The sequence below is a fragment of the Cololabis saira genome, chromosome 13 (assembly GCF_033807715.1).
Source record: "Cololabis saira isolate AMF1-May2022 chromosome 13, fColSai1.1, whole genome shotgun sequence".
NCBI lineage: Eukaryota > Metazoa > Chordata > Actinopteri > Beloniformes > Belonidae > Cololabis > Cololabis saira.
In genome coordinates this window covers 39,190,675-39,209,172 of record NC_084599.1, presented here as the reverse complement: position 1 = coordinate 39,209,172, position 18,498 = coordinate 39,190,675, and the positions used below count along the sequence as shown (strand labels likewise).

General features: G+C 48.2%; 1 protein-coding gene across 1 annotated transcript; it reads left to right on the top strand.

Moving 5' to 3' along the window:
* Positions 1 to 17,943, top strand: zbtb37 (zinc finger and BTB domain containing 37). The gene is made up of 4 exons (XM_061738857.1): positions 1 to 324; positions 3,286 to 4,215; positions 4,746 to 4,845; positions 8,715 to 17,943. The coding sequence occupies exons 2-4, from the start codon at positions 3,305 to 3,307 to the stop codon at positions 9,234 to 9,236; spliced, it is 1,533 nt and encodes a 510-aa protein (XP_061594841.1). The 5' UTR covers positions 1 to 324; positions 3,286 to 3,304; the 3' UTR covers positions 9,237 to 17,943.
* The last annotated feature ends 555 nt before the right edge of the window (positions 17,944 to 18,498 follow it).

Here is an 18,498-nt window from a genome sequence, read left to right as displayed (position 1 = left end):
TCCCTCTTCTCCTTCCTTCCTGCAGCCTCGGCCCTTCTCCCTTGTAAAAAAGGAAGATGAGACGCCGCAGCAGCCCGACCCCGAACCGAGCCCAGCTGCCCGCGGAATGACGGACCGGAGGCCGAGCCCAGTCTCCGAACCCCGGCCCTGAAACCCCGGAGCTGCAGCGCTGTCGGGCCGAGCCGAACCGGGCCGTGCCGAGCTGAGCTGAGCCGAACCGGGCCGTGCTGAGCCGAACCGGGCCGTGCAGAGCTGAACCGAACCGGGCCGATGCCCGGCTGAGCCGCGGGACTGAAGCGTCTCCAGCATCTACCTGTCATCCAGGTGAGGTTCTGCTGCACACCTGGGGGTCCGGTCCAGTCAGGGGGAGGGCTGGGTCTGGTTCTGGTCTGGTTCTGGGTCTGGGTCTGGTTCTGGTCTGGTTCTGGTTCTGGGTCGGGTTCTGGTTCTGGGTCTGGTTCTGGTTCTGATCTGCAGGTCCTGGTGGACCAGGTGACACCTGTCAAAGTGATGGTTCTGACCCGGACCCTTCAGATTGGACCAGAACCGGGTCTGCAGGCTGACACATTCATCACTGAACATGAATAATTTATTACAGACTCAAAAGGTTCTTATAAAATACATAAAAATACATAAAATTACATAAAAATACAGGTCACACATTAAAACACATGCAAACATCTGTTCCAATGTTTCCACCTTGTATCTCCATCTGATGTTAGTGAGTCAGTTATTAGAACATTTTCTGACCCATGGAGTCGACACATACATTTAAATAGGGCTGGGCGATATGGCCTTTTATTAATATCTCGATATTTTTAGGCCATGTCACAATACACGATATATATGTCGATATTTTGCCTTACCCTGCGTTCACACTGAAAGTGTCACAGGCGTCTGGCTGCCATTCATTGTCTGTGAAAACGGGCGTCGAGGTGGCGGGAGCGGCGCGTCAATCTGAAGTTGAAAAATCTGAACTTTATTCAAATGAGCAGCGGCGACGCCGAGGCGTCGTCCAATCACACACCGGGATTCCCGAAGCGAGAAGCCTCAATGCAGATTGTACTTTCATGTACACACAAACGTACACTCATTCACATGCATACATGAGTATAGCTGTGCACTAACAAACTTATTTTATCAGGAATTAATATATTTCATCCAGCAAAATGACATTTTTGCTGGTTTGACTGCCGTTTTTACCTGAACTGATCACATGAAACACGTAACTGATGGTTGAGGAGCTGGATGGTCCCAACGATTTTATTTGCTACATTGATCCAACGAAAAATAATTAAAACCCGTGCTTATTAATCACAAAACACAGGTTAATCATCATGATGACCAAATCCGCTCCGACCCGGTGTGTCAGTGATCAGCGCAGACAGACTGCAGCTTCGCCTGAATTATGGTTCTGCGTTAAATCGACGGCGTAGCCGACGGCGTAGGGTCGCGGTGCGCGTCGCCGCGTAGCCTACGCCGTCGGTTCTGCGTTGGTGTGACGCGGAACCATAAATCAGCCAATCAGGGAGCAAAGGCTCGCTGGGTTGATGTTGATCCGCGGACCAAACTTGTTAAGGAGCATCAAACTCACTCTTGTCTATGCGGAAATAACGCTAAGATATAAAGAAGGCGTCCCAAAGTGTGATCTATGGTGAAATAGGAAAATTAAGATGTGTACGCTATATGTGTAGGCTGTTCCCACCGTTCCCTCCAGTTCTGCAGCGCAGCTTTAGCCCCGCCCACTGTAGCTTTAGCCCCGCCCACTGCTGGTTTAGCCCCGCCCACTGCAGGCGTCGACAGTACATGCCGCTTTCAGTGTGAACGCACCAAACAGCGAGATGCTGGCGTCAGGAGATTTTTGACGCTTTCAGTGTGAACGCAGGGTTAGCCTTGAATTAACACTTTGACACAATTTGACACTACAATCACACCAGTATGATGATTCTATATGTCTACATTAAAACATTCTTGTTCATACTGCATTTTATATGCTAATTTTAAACTTTCATGCAAAAAGGGGGAAATCACAACTTAGTCAAACGCACGTGACTGACGTATGTAAGTAGGTGCGCTTGTTTTATCTCTCAGAGAAGGAGAGACGAGATGAGAAAGAGTGAGAAAAGCCTGCAATTTAATGCCTGCGGCTAAAAGCAAATGCGTGACAATGTATACTTGAATATTCACAATATAGTCATTTTGTACATCGCACAGTACATCGAGTAGAAGCCGCGATACATCGAGTACCGGTATATTCGATATATTGCCCAGCCCTACATTTGAACATAAAATTCCTCAGCAGAGCATGGTAGGTGGGGACATAACAATTAACAAATAAAGTGCTTGCACTTGTCCATCTTGGAAGCTTAAGGAGGATCCTGAACGCATCATTACAGTATATGCTACCTGCAACTTCTTTAGCTTGGCTTTGGTGGTGTAATTACACCAAAGGTGAGCTGTGTAAAGAGGTGGACAACATCAGCTGTGCATATATGGAATATGTGTGTGCTACGCGCGCGGCGGAACGTAGCTCCGCGCGGCGTTCCCAACGTTGTGTACGCTACTATACATACTCACCGGTATTACGGTATATGAAAAATTCATATCATAAGAAAAATAAACACCGGTATTCGGTATGAGTCGGTATACCGCCCAGCACTACAGTAAACCTCTAGTTAGTGTTTAGTAAAGCTCTAATTAGTGTTCAGTAAACTTCTAGTTAGTGTTTAATAAAGCTAATAGTTAGTGTCTAGTAAAACTCTAGTTAGTGTTTAGTAAAACTCTAGTTAGTGTAACTAGTGTGTTTAGGGTCAGTACTCGTAGCTGCAGCTGCAGGACCAGACTAGAGCAGCTGGTCTGAAACAGAGCTTTGTTGTAGATATGCTGCTATAGAGCTACGCTGCAGCACCACCCTGATCCACTGAACGGTTCCCATCACCCTCCTTCTCTTCTTCTCTTCCTTTCTCATTTATCAATTATAAGTATCTCATAACCATCATTGTTCTTGTAGTTTGTTGTACTGTCCCCTCCCCCTCCTTTTCTCTTCTGTGCATGTTTGCAGGCCAGAGCTTCAGGAGCTGCAGCCCCCCAATACTTTTGGTGCTTATTACTTTTGATGTTTATTAATTGAGCGAAAAAATATCTTCCCCATCTGTGTTTATTTTCTAGCCCAACGTGAATTTGATCTTTAGATTCACAAATCTGGTTAGTTTTCATCTTAAAAGGTAACATGTTCTGGCCTGGTCCCGGTCCTGGTCCCGGTGCTGATCTCTGCTCTCGTTCCAGCGTCCCTGCAGGCTGCAGCATGGACCGGTCCGGCAGCATCCAGCTGGACATCCCGGACTTCAGCAACTCGGTTCTGTCCCACCTGAACCAGCTGCGGGTCCAGGGCCGCCTGTGCGACATCGTGGTCAACGTCCAGGGCCAGAGCTTCCGGGCCCACAAGGTGGTCCTGGCCGCCAGCTCGCCGTACTTCCGCGACCACATGTCCCTGAGCCAGATGAGCACCGTGTCGCTGACGGTGATCCGCAACCCGTCGGTGTTCGAGCAGCTGCTGTCCTTCTGCTACACGGGCCGGCTCTGCCTGCAGCTCGCCGACATCATCAGCTACCTGACGGCTGCCAGCTTCCTGCAGATGCAGCACATCATCGACCGCTGCACGCAGATCCTGGAGGGAATCCACCTGAAGATCAGCCTGGCCGACATGGACGAGGAGCCGCGGGAGGAGGAGCCCGTGCGGGGGTCCCGGGGCACTAGGACCCTGGAGAGCGTGGTGCGGGCGGCGGGGGGGCTGCGGCTGCTCGGGCCACGGGCCGCCGCCGCCGCGGAGGCGTGTGAGGCCGTCAGCCCGGCGGAGGAGCCGCTCAGCCCGCCGCCCACGGTGGAGCACAGCGGGCTGGAGGGGCCCGGGGCCCCCGGGGGCCGGGGGGGCAAGGAGCCCATCCTGCGCATCAACCGGGCCGGTCAGTGGTACGTGGAGACGAGCAGCGAGCCGGAGCGGGCCGGCAGCGCCGAGGAGGGCGGCGGCGTGGACGGAGTCCGGATCAAGACGGAGAGGATGGAAGAATGGATCGGCGCCGGGGAGGATCAGGAGGGGGGGCAGGCGGAGGAGGGGGCCACCGTCATGATCGACACGTCGGGCCGCAGCACGCTGGTCACGGGGCCGCTGGGGGCCCGCAACTCGCAGCCGTCCTCCAGCTTCAGCGAGACGGACAGGTGAGCCGCACAGACACGCCCACCTGACAATCACCTGTCAACCGCCTGTCGGTGTCCTGTAGAGCTGGGTATCATCACTGACCTCCCGATACGATTCCGATACACTAGGTCCCAAGACGATACGATTTCCGATACGATATCGATATTCTAATTACAGTAATGGAATAACGTGATCCTTGCATCGCTATGTCCGGCCAGAGAAGCCTCACCCTGACTGGTGGAAAGAAGCAGCCTGCTCACTCCTCAGGTTAAGGAGGAGACTTGAGCTCAGTGTAGGGCCTCCCGGGGTTGGTAGAGGGAGCAATTCCCAGGACTGATTTGGCAAGGAGCACTGGGTGATAAAACGGGGGGGGGGGGGGGGGGGGAAATCGGGATTACATTTTTTTTTTTTTTTTAAATCGATACTTGGATTTATGTATCGCTAATCATTCCTACACATGTATATCGATATATCGATATTTTTAACCCACCCCATGTCACCTGTCAATCACCTGTCCATCACCTGTCTGATGGTGTGTGTCGTTGAGCAGGTTCAGTCCCACCGGCAGCGTGGTCGTCCTCACCGAGCGCCAGAGAGCCAAGAGCGAGTCTCCCAGCAGAGCTGACGAGCTGCGACAGCCGAGCTCACAGGTACGAAACCCAGGAGGTCATGTGACGCGTCAGCCGCTAACAGGTGGATGAGTTTACCCGTCTGATACACCTGGTCGCTGACTCTGACTAGCAATAGAAGTAGTGGTAGTGATGGTAATGGTGGTAGTAGTAGTGGTAGTAGTTGGGGTAATTGTAGTGGTGGTATTAGTTGTAGAGGTAATGGTAGTGGTATTGGTAGCAGTAGTAGTATTGGTAGTAGTTGGGGTAATGGTAGTAGTTGGGGTAATGGTAGTAGTTGGGGTAATGGTAGTAGTTGGGGTAATGGTAGTAGTTGGGGTAATGGTAGTAGTTGGGGTAATAGTAGTGGTAGTAGTTGGGGTAATAGTAGTGGTAGTAGTTGGGGTAATGGTAGTAGTTGGGGTAATGGTAGTGGTAGTAGTTGGGGTAATAGTAGTGGTAGTAGTTGGGGTAATAGTAGTAGTTGGGGTAATAGTAGTGGTAGTAGTTGGGGTAATAGTAGTGGTAGTAGTTGGGGTAATAGTAGTGGTAGTAGTTGGGGTAATAGTAGTAGTTGGGGTAATAGTAGTGGTAGTAGTTGGGTTAATGGTAGTAGTTGGGGTAATAGTAATGGTAGTAGTTGGGGTAATAGTAGTGGTAGTAGTTGGGGTAATAGTAATGGTAGTAGTTGGGGTAATAGTAGTGGTAGTAGTTGGGGTAATGGTAGTAGTTGGGGTAATAGTAGTGGTAGTAGTTGGGGTAATAGTAGTGGTAGTAGTTGGGGTAATGGTAGTAGTTGGGGTAATAGTAGTGGTAGTAGTTGGGGTAATGGTAGTGGTAGTAGTTGGGGTAATGGTAGTGGTAGTAGTTGGGGTAATGGTAGTAGTTGGGGTAATAGTAGTGGTAGTAGTTGGGGTAATGGTAGTGGTAGTAGTTGGGGTAATGGTAGTAGTTGGGGTAATGGTAGTAGTTGGGGTAATGGTAGTAGTTGGGGTAATGGTAGTAGTTGAGGTAATGGTAGTAGTTGAGGTAATGGTAGTAGTTGGGGTAATGGTAGTAGTTGGGGTAATAGTAGTAGTTGGGGTAATAGTAGTGGTAGTAGTTAGGGTAATAGTAGTGGTAGTAGTTGGGGTAATGGTAGTAGTTGGGGTAATAGTAGTGGTAGTAGTTGGGGTAATAGTAGTGGTAGTAGTTGGGGTAATAGTAGTAGTTGGGGTAATAGTAGTAGTTGGGATAATAGTAGTAGTTGGGATAATGGTAGTAGTTGGGGTAATAGTAGTGGTAGTAGTTGGGGTAATGGTAGTAGTTGGGGTAATAGTAGTGGTAGTAGTTGGGGTAATAGTAGTGGTAGTAGTTGGGGTAATGGTAGTAGTTGGGGTAATGGTAGTGGTAGTAGTTGGGGTAATGGTAGTAGTTGGGGTAATGGTAGTAGTTGGGGTAATGGTAGTAGTTGGGGTAATGGTAGTAGTTGGGGTAATGGTAGTAGTTGGGGTAATAGTAGTGGTAGTAGTTGGGGTAATGGTAGTAGTTAGGGTAATAGTAGTGGTAGTAGTTGGGGTAATGGTAGTAGTTGGGGTAATAGTAGTGGTAGTAGTTGGGGTAATAGTAGTGGTAGTAGTTGGGGTAATGGTAGTAGTTGGGGTAATGGTAGTGGTAGTAGTTGGGGTAGTGGTAGTAGTTGGGGTAATGGTAGTAGTTGGGGTAATGGTAGTAGTTGGGGTAATGGTAGTAGTTGGGGTAATAGTAGTGGTAGTAGTTAGGGTAATAGTAGTGGTAGTAGTTGGGGTAATGGTAGTAGTTGGGGTAATAGTAGTGGTAGTAGTTGGGGTAATAGTAGTGGTAGTAGTTGGGGTAATGGTAGTAGTTGGGGTAATAGTAGTAGTTGGGATAATGGTAGTAGTTGGGGTAATAGTAGTGGTAGTAGTTGGGGTAATGGTAGTGGTAGTAGTTGGGGTAATGGTAGTAGTTGGGGTAATAGTAGTGGTAGTAGTTGGGGTAATAGTAGTGGTAGTAGTTGGGGTAATAGTAGTGGTAGTAGTTGGGGTAATAGTAATGGTAGTAGTTGGGGTAATAGTAGTGGTAGTAGTTGGGGTAATGGTAGTGGTAGTAGTTGGGGTAATGGTAGTAGTTGGGGTAGTGGTAGTAGTTGGGGTAATAGTAGTGGTAGTAGTTGGGGTAATGGTAGTAGTTGGGGTAATAGTAGTGGTAGTAGTTGGGGTAATGGTAGTAGTTGGGGTAATAGTAGTGGTAGTAGTTGGGGTAATGGTAGTAGTTGGGGTAATAGTAGTGGTAGTAGTTGGGGTAATAGTAGTGGTAGTAGTTGGGGTAATGGTAGTAGTTGGGGTAATAGTAGTGGTAGTAGTTGGGGTAATGGTAGTAGTTGGGGTAATAGTAGTGGTAGTAGTTGGGGTAATGGTAGTAGTTGGGGTAATGGTAGTAGTTGGAGTAATAGTAGTAGTTGGGGTAATAGTAGTGGTAGTAGTTGGGGTAATAGTAGTGGTAGTAGTTGGGGTAATAGTAGTGGTAGTAGTTGGGGTAATAGTAGTGGTAGTAGTTGGGGTAATGGTAGTAGTTGGGGTAATAGTAGTGGTAGTAGTTGGGGTAATGGTAGTAGTTGGGGTAATAGTAGTGGTAGTAGTTGGGGTAATGGTAGTAGTTGGGGTAATAGTAGTGGTAGTAGTTGGGGTAATGGTAGTAGTTGGGGTAATGGTAGTAGTTGGGGTAATAGTAGTGGTAGTAGTTGGGGTAATGGTAGTAGTTGGGGTAATAGTAGTAGTTGGGGTAATGGTAGTAGTTGGGGTAATGGTAGTAGTTGGGGTAATGGTAGTAGTTGGGGTAATGGTAGTAGTTGGGGTAATGGTAGTAGTTGGGGTAATGGTAGTAGTTGGGGTAATGGTAGTAGTTGGGGTAATAGTAGTAGTTGGGGTAATAGTAGTAGTTGGGGTAATAGTAGTAGTTGGGGTAATAGTAGTGGTAGTAGTTGGGGTAATGGTAGTAGTTGGGGTAATAGTAGTGGTAGTAGTTGGGGTAATGGTAGTAGTTGGGGTAATGGTAGTAGTTGGGGTAATGGTAGTAGTTGGGGTAATAGTAGTAGTTGGGGTAATAGTAGTGGTAGTAGTTGGGGTAATGGTAGTAGTTGGGGTAATGGTAGTAGTTGGGGTAATGGTAGTAGTTGGGGTAATGGTAGTAGTTGGGGTAATGGTAGTAGTTGGGGTAATGGTAGTAGTTGGGGTAATAGTAGTAGTTGGGGTAATGGTAGTAGTTGGGGTAATGGTAGTAGTTGGGGTAATATTGGTAGTAGTTCGGGTAATGGTAGTTGTGGTAGTAGTAGTAGTATTGGTAGTAGTTGGGGTAATTGTAGTGGTGGTAGTATTGGTAGTAGTTCGGGTAATGGTAGTTGTGGTAGTAGTAGTAGTATTGGTAGTAGTTGGGGTAATTGTAGTGGTGGTAGTATTAGTATTGTTAGTAGTAAGGGTGATGGTAGTAGTTGGTTAAATGGTAGTGGTGGTATTAGTAGGGGTAGTGGTAGTAGTAGTAGTTGGGGTATTGGTAGTAGTAGCGGTAGTGGTAGTATTGGTGGTAGTATTTGTAGTAGCAGTGTTAGTAGTAATTGTAATGGTATTTGTAGTAGTACTAGTAGTAGAATTAGTTGTGGTATCGGTAGTAGTAGCGGTAGTGTTATTGGTATTGGTGGTAGTAGTAGTAGTGATGGTATTAGTGGTGGTGGTGGTGGTAGTATTGGTAGTACTGCTACTAGTATTGGTAGTAGCAGCGGTAGCGAAGCAACATTTGTTGCTCATCAGGCTGTTGCAGGTTATCATGCAGGATTCCTTTTAGCATGAGCCCTTTAAGGATGCAGTTACGTAGATGTTCCTGTGTCTGCTGTGGTAACTCCCCCCTTCGCCCACCAGGGGGAGGAGCACGCGGCGTTCGACATGGGCGGCTACGAGGAGTACCTGCGGGAGCAGGTGGGCGACCGCTGGTTCCGCTACAACCCCCGGCTCACCTGCATCTACTGCTGCAAGTCCTTCAACCAGAAGGGCAGCCTGGACCGCCACATGCGGCTGCACATGGGCATCACGCCCTTCGTGTGCCGCATCTGCGGGAAGAAGTACACCCGCAAGGACCAGCTGGAGTACCACATCCGCAAGCACACAGGCAACAAGCCCTTCCACTGCCACGTGTGCGGCAAGAGCTTCCCCTTCCAGGCCATCCTCAACCAGCACTTCCGCAAGAACCACCCGGGCTGCGCCCCCCAGGAGGCCCACAGCGCCTCCCCCGAGACCACCACCGCCTCCGTCACGTCCAGGGGGGGGCCCAGCGACGAGGCCTCGCCCAGCCAGGAGGAGCCGGAGGGCGGGGGGGGCGGCGGTGGGGGGGGCCAGTACGGCGAGGGCCCCCAGGCCTCGGTCTCCACCACGGGCCCCGACTGACCCCCGTAGACGGGCGGCGGCAGGGCTGAGGTCAGGGTGGAGGGCAGCGGAGCCGGTCCTGTTGGGCCCGACAGCAGCAGGACGCCGACCCCCCCCCGAAGTTGACGGACTCCCCAGAGTCCGAACTTGGATTTTTTCCCGCTTTAAACCGCATCTACCTTCACCAACCAAACAACCGATTAAGCTAAGATGAAGAAACGCCACACACTCCAACAACCTCATACACCACCCAGCTCGCGGTCTCGCTAGCTCGCGGTCTCGCCATCGCGGTCTCGCTAGCCCGCGGTCCTCACGGTTTCGCCAGCTCACGGTCTCGCGGTCGCGCCAGACCGCGGTCTCGCTAGCCCGCGGCTCCTTTATGTTCCAGATTTGTACTTTTATATTTCCAGGTTCACGTTGCAGCAACACGGTCGGACGGAGGCTTTGCCAAACTTTTCAGTGCCAGTTTAACGGTCCACATCCTTCGTATTTGCCTTGAGACAATCTGGAGCAGTCGGGTCGGCGCCGGCGTGACGACCCTCGTGCTCGTTAGGCGCCACAACGGGGTCGAGTTCCAGTGTGATCGGAGGTTCTGATTGGTCGACGTGTTCTGGTGTTTGTCACATCTCTGGAGCGGTCCATGTGTCACACTGCAGGTTTTAAGTATTTATACCTCCTGGTAGACGTTAACGGCAGTTGCAGCTGCAGCATTTCCAGATGTTCCAGCATCTGCTAATTAGTTAACCTGATCTGGACCACGTTTGGGTCTAATCTGGGCCTCGTTTGCGCCTAATCTGGGCCACCTTTGAAACTGTTCTGGCCCATGTTTGGACCGCGTTTGGGCCTAATTTGGGCCTTGTTTGCGCCTAATCTGGGCCTCATTTGAGACTGTTCTGGCCCATGTTTGGGCCTAATCTGTACCATGTTTGGGCCTAATCTGGGCCTCATTTGGGCTTCATTTGGGCATAATCTGGGCCTCGTTTGCACCTAATCTGGGCCACATTAGAGAGTGTTATGGGCCTAATTTGGGCTTCATTTGGGCCTAATCTGGGCCACGTTTGAAACTGTTCTGGCCCATGTTTGGACCGCAATTGAGCCTAATCTGGGCCTAATCTGGGCCTAGTTTGGGCCTAATCTGGGCCACGTTTGAGACTGTTCTGGCCCATGTTTGGGCCTAATCTGGGCCTCGTTTGGGTTTGATCTGGGCCTCGTTTGGGCCTAATCTGGGCCTCGTTTGGGCCTGATCTGGGCCCCATTTGGGCCACAGAAACCTGCAGATGTTTACCATTATTTACTCTCTGGGAGCCCAGGAAAGACCTGTCTATCAGCTCCGAACTGGAAATCAGACTGAAGTTAAAATTGTTGACCTTTGGTTTTTCTTGAGTAATAATTTAACTCCAATTTCAATCCGTTTTATCTTCATAGAGACTGTTAAATCTACAAATTCAGCTAAACTAATTATTAATCAGTAATTACTCAAGATTGGCTGCATCTATACAGGTGAAATAAATGTGTTTTTTTAGGGTTCTGTGCTTTTAAAACGCTGACAGACTCAGAACAACTCCGATAACACTGGTCAGTCGATCCGGCTTTAAGATCCATATAAATTCAGACTCACGTTTGACTGTTGTGGCTGCTGAACGCGTCGAGGGTCTCGTCGTCGAGCGGGCCGGACCATCAGGCGGGACGTTGACGGGACAAACAGGAAACCTGGACGTCGTCCAGACTCAGATAAGCTACACAGCTCAGTTACCTCTGATCACTACGCAATACAGCCGCTGCACAGCACGGCGCCACCGGGGGGCGCTCCGCTCCACCAAATCTCCGTTAGTCTTCTCAGATATTTGTAACGTCAAGCATGTCTTTGTTTTCCTTCTTCTGTTTTTTTGTAAACTGTTGCTCTGACAATGTGTGACGGGAGACAGGTTTATCGCTGGTGCCGCTCAAAGCGCCGCGACCGGAAACGTGTGTCACGTCTGGCTCACTTAGCCACGCCCCTAAACCCACCTGACAGGTGACCGACAGGTGCGGCGGGAAAAACCCCGAGGTCACCGAGATGACTGAAACTGACCGAAGGAATGATCATGTGACCAGACGTTGATGGGTGATCATGTGACTTTACATCTGAGTTGTGGTTTAACAGAATCATTGAAGAAAAATAAACCCTCGTGTAGGGCTGGGCGATATGGACCAAAAGTCATATCTCGATATTTTCTAGCTGAATGGTGATACTCGATATATATTGATATTTTTTCTGTGCCATAATTGGGGTTTCCCCCAAAGCATTATAGCATAGCATAGCATCTCTGTTAGCATCTCTGTTAGCATCTCTGTTAGCTTCATTTTTTTCTGAGGCAAACCCTTAAAAAAACAGTCAGTTTTAATACAAAGCCTTGTGCCAAATGTCACACAGGTACTTTATTAACAGAGGTCTGCACAATATCAAAATGTTTAAAACAAATGAAATAAAAATAAACTGCCTGCATATATAGAATAAAAATGCTTCTTGAATAAAATAAAACAAAAATCCTTTTCCTGCATAACAATTAAATTAAAATACACTGTGCAATTAATACAATGTAGACAGTAACAGGCAGACTTTTCCACTGAGGTTGACAGTTGTGCAAATAACAAAACATTTGTGCAAATCTCAAATAAAACATTCAAGTCAATTTGTCACAAAATAAGCTATATCAAAATCGAAAAAAAAATAAAAAAAAATTTAATAATCGATATAAACCGATCGATATTGTCTCGTACCATATCGCGTTTGAAAATATATCGATATATATTAAAATCTCGATATATCGCCCAGCCCTAGGAGGACCCATGACCTGCAACTGAGACCAGGCTTTCTGACTCTGGACAGCACATCTGTCTCCAGAAGATCATCTAGACTGGTTCTGAACCAGAGGTTTCATCATCCCTGTCCAGATTCAAAACCCCCGGTACCAGACGCAGCAAAGCAGCTCCAGAAAAGAACCGAGCCTCCTCCATGTTCCACAGATCCAGTTTTCTTTTCTTTGAAGGCTTTAATTTTTGTCTGTGAACATGGAGATGACGGATCGGGTCCCAAAGCTCCAGTTTTGTCTCATCTTTTCCCAGAAGCCTCGATGGTCCACTTTAAGGCTGGATTATGGTTCTGCGCTACACCCACACAAAGCACACGCCGCTGCCGTGACGCCGTCATGAACCCCTTCTGACTTTTCTGTCACTCCATTTCGCCGCGGTGCAATACCCCCCGAGACCGCGAGGGGAGTGCAATCTTTTCCTGAATGGTTTATCCGACTTTTCCAGTCACAGTGAATCAAATGGATCAGAATCAGAATCAGGTTTTATTGGCAGTTTAGAATAACATGTACTTGACTTTGGATACACCGGCGGCGACACGATGGTGTTATGCAGCTATTTTTCCAAGGGTAACACTGGGATAGGGGGGGGGAGGAGAAAAAACACATCTTCACACTGAGTATAATACGCAGTGTCAAGGTGCAAAAAACACCTCGGCACACAGAGCAACAACATCATTACAAGACTTGCATGTGGGGGGTGGGGGGTGGATCCCGGCACAGTACTTCCAAGTGATCGCCGCGGCTTCATGGCGCTCGAAACCCAGAGACTGCGTTGGGGGCGCTGATAAGAAGGGGGGGCCCGGAAGGCGTTGAGTTGAGGGAGGTGTGGTAATCAGCAAGTGTGTGTGTGTGAGCGGTAAGTCTGTGAAACTTCGCCCCAGAGCTGCTCCTCAGCCATCGTCTTTGATGTTATCAGACGGCTCGGTACAGTTCGGAAAACAGGTCCGCAGATGTTCCTGGGAGAGGGGAGGGCTAGTGGGGGCAAAGCCACTTATTTTCATTCCACCAGGGAGATTGTGACTGGAGCGGCCGGCCAAGCTGCTCTGTCAAGGTCAGATTATAGAATCAACAATTGTATTGAAAAGACGAATTTGTGATCAATTCCCGCCAAGCCGAGCTTCCGAGCTTCCGAGCTTCCAACTTCTCCAGATAAGGACAACTATTGTGCAAAAAAACAAAATAAAAAAATACACGAAGAAAAGAGCGCTGAAAGTTCACGACTGCTTCACGAACCAGAACCCGGAAATGCGTTGCTACCAAGCGAACCAATCACAGCCCTCTCGCGGTCTTCGTTGGGTCTACAACCTCTTAAAGCGTAGTTACAATTTTTGGGAGGTGCGCATGGCCTGCGGCATGGGGTGCGCGACATGGCGCATGCTCGGCGTCGATTTGTTGCAGAACCATAATCCAGGCTTTAGTTCCAACAGTGATGGGCAGTGTGATCTGACCCTGATGGACCTGGACCTCGGACTTCACCTTGAATCTCTAGATGTGTTCTGGATTTTTTGGTGTCCATCCGTCTCATCGGGTTGTCATCAGTTGTCCTGTTGTGTCCTCGTCCAGGGAGGTCGCCTAAACCTGAATTTCTCCGGGGTCGGTCTGGTTTTATTCTGTTGAACCACAACTCAAAAGCAGCGTCTGATCTGTCGGTCGTCAAGTTTCAGTGAATTATTATGACTTTTGTCAGTTTCAGGTGATTTCAGTGACCGTGGAAGGTTTTCTCTTTAGAGGAGGGATCCCGCCACATCTGTCCACATCTGTATTTCCGTCTCGGGGCCGACTCGTCGGCTCTGACCGGTTTATTTCGTCGGCCCACGGTCCGTCAGAGGAGAACGTTTCTCTGGCGGCGCCGACCTCCAGGTCGCCTGTCGGTGGGTTTAGTCCACCGCCACGGATCAGTTTCTGCAGGGTTTACTCGCGTCTCAGCCGTTGACGATGCTGTTTCTTTAGAAACGGGACCACAGCTCACTCCGAACACGTAGAGAGATTTACACCCAGAACTCAGGCTTCCAGGTGGACGTGATCCGCATCGTGAAGAAACACGCCGTCAGTACTTTCAGGGCCGGGACAGACGGGAACGCTTCAGGACGAAGAGCCGGACCCGTCAGACCACATGGATGTACCAGGCCGTGGAGCCGGACTTTGAATAACCTCCAGAGATTTATTTTCAGTTTTCCTGCTTCAGGACGGGTGCAGGTCGGCCCGGCAGGTCGCCGGAGGACACACGGCATGGCGGCGCCAGCACTCCGACACGCCAAAACTACTTCAGCACTTAACAGCGGGAGGGAAGGAGTCGGACAGGTTGTCTGAGCCCACGCCGGCGGCCGAGCTGAGCGGAGAGACGCAGGAGGACCGGCGGGTTTGGATCAGCGATCACTGTTTTCTTCAGGACTGTGAATCAGATTCAGGGCGGAGAGTAAATGTTTTTATGCAAGTGAAGCCTGCGGCTGGAGTTTCCCTCTCAGATCCGCCGCAGGAGCCGGCGCCACGCTCCCCCTTCAGGCCTAACCAGGATCTATCAGGTATACAGACTCTGTCCCTCTGTCCCGTCCAGGGGACGACCTCCTTCCCCACGTAGCAGAACGGTAACGGATAACCTCAGTGCAGTTTGCACACTGCAGAAATAAAACTCGTGTAAATAGGTTTTTAAAGCAGCGTCCCTGTCGCTGATGCAGGACGGACCCCACGACGAAGATACGGGCGATACGGAACAAATATTTATATTCCCTGAAAACCAGGAAACCTCGTACGAGTGGACTGCAGCCACAGCAGACGCACGTTTCAGTTGGACTCGGATCTCAGTTGGGTTCGGTTAGACGTCCCCGACCCGGGTCATCACTTCCCACCCGACACCGCCGGGTGGTTCCGCACAAGTTCACTCTTTAAACCCCGACCAGTTTCAAATCTCATAAATCAATCAGGATTCTAGATTGTAAACGGTTCAAAACTGGGTCAGAGCCAGTCTAGGCCGGTTCTGAACCTGTCTAGACTGGTTCTGAGCCTGTTTAGACCGGTTCTGAGCGCGTCTAGACCGGTTGTGTTCAGTTAAGACCAGTTCTGAGCCAGTCTAGACCGGTTCTGAACGTGTCTAGGCCAGTTCTGAGCCAGTTTAGACCAGTTCTGAGCCAGTTTAGACCAGTTCTGAACCAGTCTAGACCAGTTCTGAGCCAGTCTAGACCAGTTCTGAGCCAGTCTAGACCAGTTCTGAGCCAGTTTAGACCAGTTCTGAACCAGTTTAGACCAGTTCTGAGCCAGTTTAGACCGGTTTAGACCGGTTCTGAACCCATTTAGACCGGTTCTGAACCAGGAAAAACAGGTTCTGAGCCAGTTTAGACCAGTTCTGAACCAGTTTAGACCAGTTCTGAGCCAGTTTAGACCAGTTCTGAACCAGTTTAGACCAGTTCTGAGCCAGTCTAGACCAGTTCTGAACCAGTTTAGACCAGTTCTGAACCAGTTTAGACCAGTTCTGAGCCAGTTTAGACCGGTTTAGACCGGTTCTGAACCCATTTAGACCGGTTCTGAACCAGGAAAAACAGGTTCTGAGCCAGTTTAGACCAGTTCTGAACCAGTTTAGACCAGTTCTGAGCCAGTTTAGACCAGTTCTGAACCAGTTTAGACCAGTTCTGAGCCAGTCTAGACCAGTTCTGAACCAGTTTAGACCAGTTCTGAACCAGTCTAGACCAGTTCTGAGCCAGTTTAGACCGGTTCTGAACCAGTTTAGACCAGTTCTGGACCAGTTTAGACGGGTTCTGAGCCCGGTCAACCCGATTCTGGGCCGGTACCCTCCAGACGTATCTTGGACTCCCCGACACCTTCAGTCTGAGACGACGAACGCTTGTTGGTTTAATCCCAAACTCCATTTTTGCTCGACTAACAAACAACCTCTTCATCGGAACGACGGATCTCAGTCTCGACTTCCTGCTTCTGTTCTCGAAGTCTCATTTCATATTCCTCATATTTTGAGAGGGTGAACGCTGGAGAACCGGCTCGGTCTGAAAGCGGACATGCTGCCCCCTGACACTCCCGGCTTTTTAGTTTCCACGTAACGTTTTGCAGTTTCACAGATGCAAAGATCCACTTCCTCTCCTCCGTTCACGGTGCATCATTTCAAGCCAGTTACGGCCGGGAACAAGCTGCTCCGGTCCGGTCGGATCAGAGCTGCACTCAGAAAACCTTGCTATCAACCTCAATAGAATTTCATTTTCACTGTGAAGACATGATTTGTTGTTTTAATGTTTCCAACTTTCAGGTCGTCAGCCGAGTTCTCAGCTTTCACTGAATCCTCTGATCAGTCGGGCTTGGGAACCTTTCATGAAAGCCGCTCTGTAGCAGAACCACCTGATCACGGGGGAACCCTTCTCATACGTGTAGGCCCCGCCCTCTCTTACGATGGGTTGAACTGTAGTCAGTACTCGAGTTGTAAAAAAAAATAATCAGGGGGGATGGTGGATTTTATCATATGGGGACAGATCATTTGTGCTGATTAAAAATAATATATTACAAATAATAGCAGTGACCAAAACACCTGCAGAAATACTGCAGGAATGACATAGCAGCAGTTAAATGCAGCCTTCTGTAAGCTTTAAATATCCACTGGACTTACATCAAATACATCAAAACACAACAATAAAAAACACTTTTCTGAACTTATCAATATGACTCTGTCCTTCACAGGATAAGTAAATGGATCACTGCAAAAACTCACAATCTTAACAAGAATATTTGTCTTATTTCTAGTTAAAATGTCTCATTTTAGTAAAATAAAATCTCATTACACTTAAAACAAGACTCATCACTGGAAAAAACAACAATTTTCACCTGTTTCAAGTAGATTTTCACTTGAAATAAGTCGAAAAATCTTCAGTGGAACAAGATTTTTTTGCTTGTAATAAGAAGATAAATCTTGTCCCACTGGCAGATTTTCCTACTTATTTCAAGTGAAAATTTATTTGAAACAGGTGAATATTGTCAAATAAGTTATTTTTCTGGTGATGACTAAATGCAGTAAAACTACATTCATTGATGAAATGACTTAAGGGATGGAAAGGGGGGATGGTAGTTTTACAGGGGGGATGATTTTGACCGTTTTTATTTCAGGGGGGATGCCATCCCCCCTCCACTCCAGTACTGTATATATATAAAAAGACCGTCCCAGCTCATTACCGCAGTAATGTCAGTCCCACCCCCATGTGGTCAGAAGTGGTATTACTACAGAGTGGCTTTAAAGATTCCTATTTTAATTTCATTTGTGCTTTCATATTCAAACTGTGAAAAACAGCTGAACCTCATCATCATCACCGCCATCACCTTCCTCTGGGCTTCACCAAGTCGGTTTTGTCTCTCAGCAACTCTGTTTGCTTTATTACGAAATGCCAAACTTTTGTTTTCATGTTTTTTTTTTCAGCTTCAGTATAAAACTACTTGCTTGTTTATTTTGTACTTTTTATTGTGTGAATCTGATGTTTAGTATAAATAATATCCAGTAACCTTGAACACAACATGCCTAATTATAAATGAAATCATTTAGACATATTCACTTAATGAGATTACTCTTTATGGTTGATTCCTCAAAGTATATCCTAATATATCAAAGCGTAAAATGAATCTGAAAAAAAAGGACTTTAGTAAATTAACTTTTAATACTGTACATTTTCTAAGGGAGGTACTTAAAACGGTCTGTAGTAGATGAACCTGAAAGGTTTTTACGTGAGGATCTTTTATGTTGCATGTCTCTGTTGCTAAATCATGTTGGTGGGGTGGAGGGGTGAGGCCAAAGGTCACTAGTCTAGACAAATGTGAAGAAGCTTCCTTTACTATGACCACTAGATCACTCACAGGTCGCATCTCCTTCAGAGGAAATAAAGCACTTTAAGTGTCCAACAGCAACGTGGGGCGTCTTTATTACCGTCCAGGGCCGACTCCGGGGTCGTGACCTCTGGACGCACCTCGACTAAAGAGGCTACCTTAAACGGGTCCTGAACCGGCAAACGCTGGGACAGACTGTGTAAAAAGAAGTCCATCAACGACCCGTAGACCATATACGTCCTATAGACAATCACCGACCTAGAGTCCAAACACCTGTAGACCATATACGACCTAGAGTCCATCAACGACCCGTAGACCATATACAACCTAGAGTCCATCAACAACCTGTAGACCATATACGACCTAGAGTCCAAAGACCTGTAGACCATATACGACCTAGAGTCCATCAACAACCCGTAGACCATATACGACCTAGAGTCCAAAGACCTGTAGACCATATACGACCTAGAGTCCATCAACGACCTGTAGACCATATACGACCTAGAGTCCATCAACAACCCGTAGACCATATACGACCTAGAGTCCAAAGACCTGTAGACCATATATGACCTAGAGTCCATCAACGACCTGTAGACCATATACGACCTAGAAACCATTATGGCCCG

Excerpts from the sequence above, each read along its gene's own strand:
- zbtb37 (XM_061738857.1), top strand. The coding sequence starts at position 3,305 with ATGGACCGGTCCGGCAGCATCCAGCTGGACATCCCGGACTTCAGCAAC. Across the intron at positions 4,216-4,745 it reads AGCTTCAGCGAGACGGACAG|GTTCAGTCCCACCGGCAGCG; the intron begins GTGAGCCGCACA and ends GTCGTTGAGCAG. Across the intron at positions 4,846-8,714 it reads TGCGACAGCCGAGCTCACAG|GGGGAGGAGCACGCGGCGTT; the intron begins GTACGAAACCCA and ends TTCGCCCACCAG.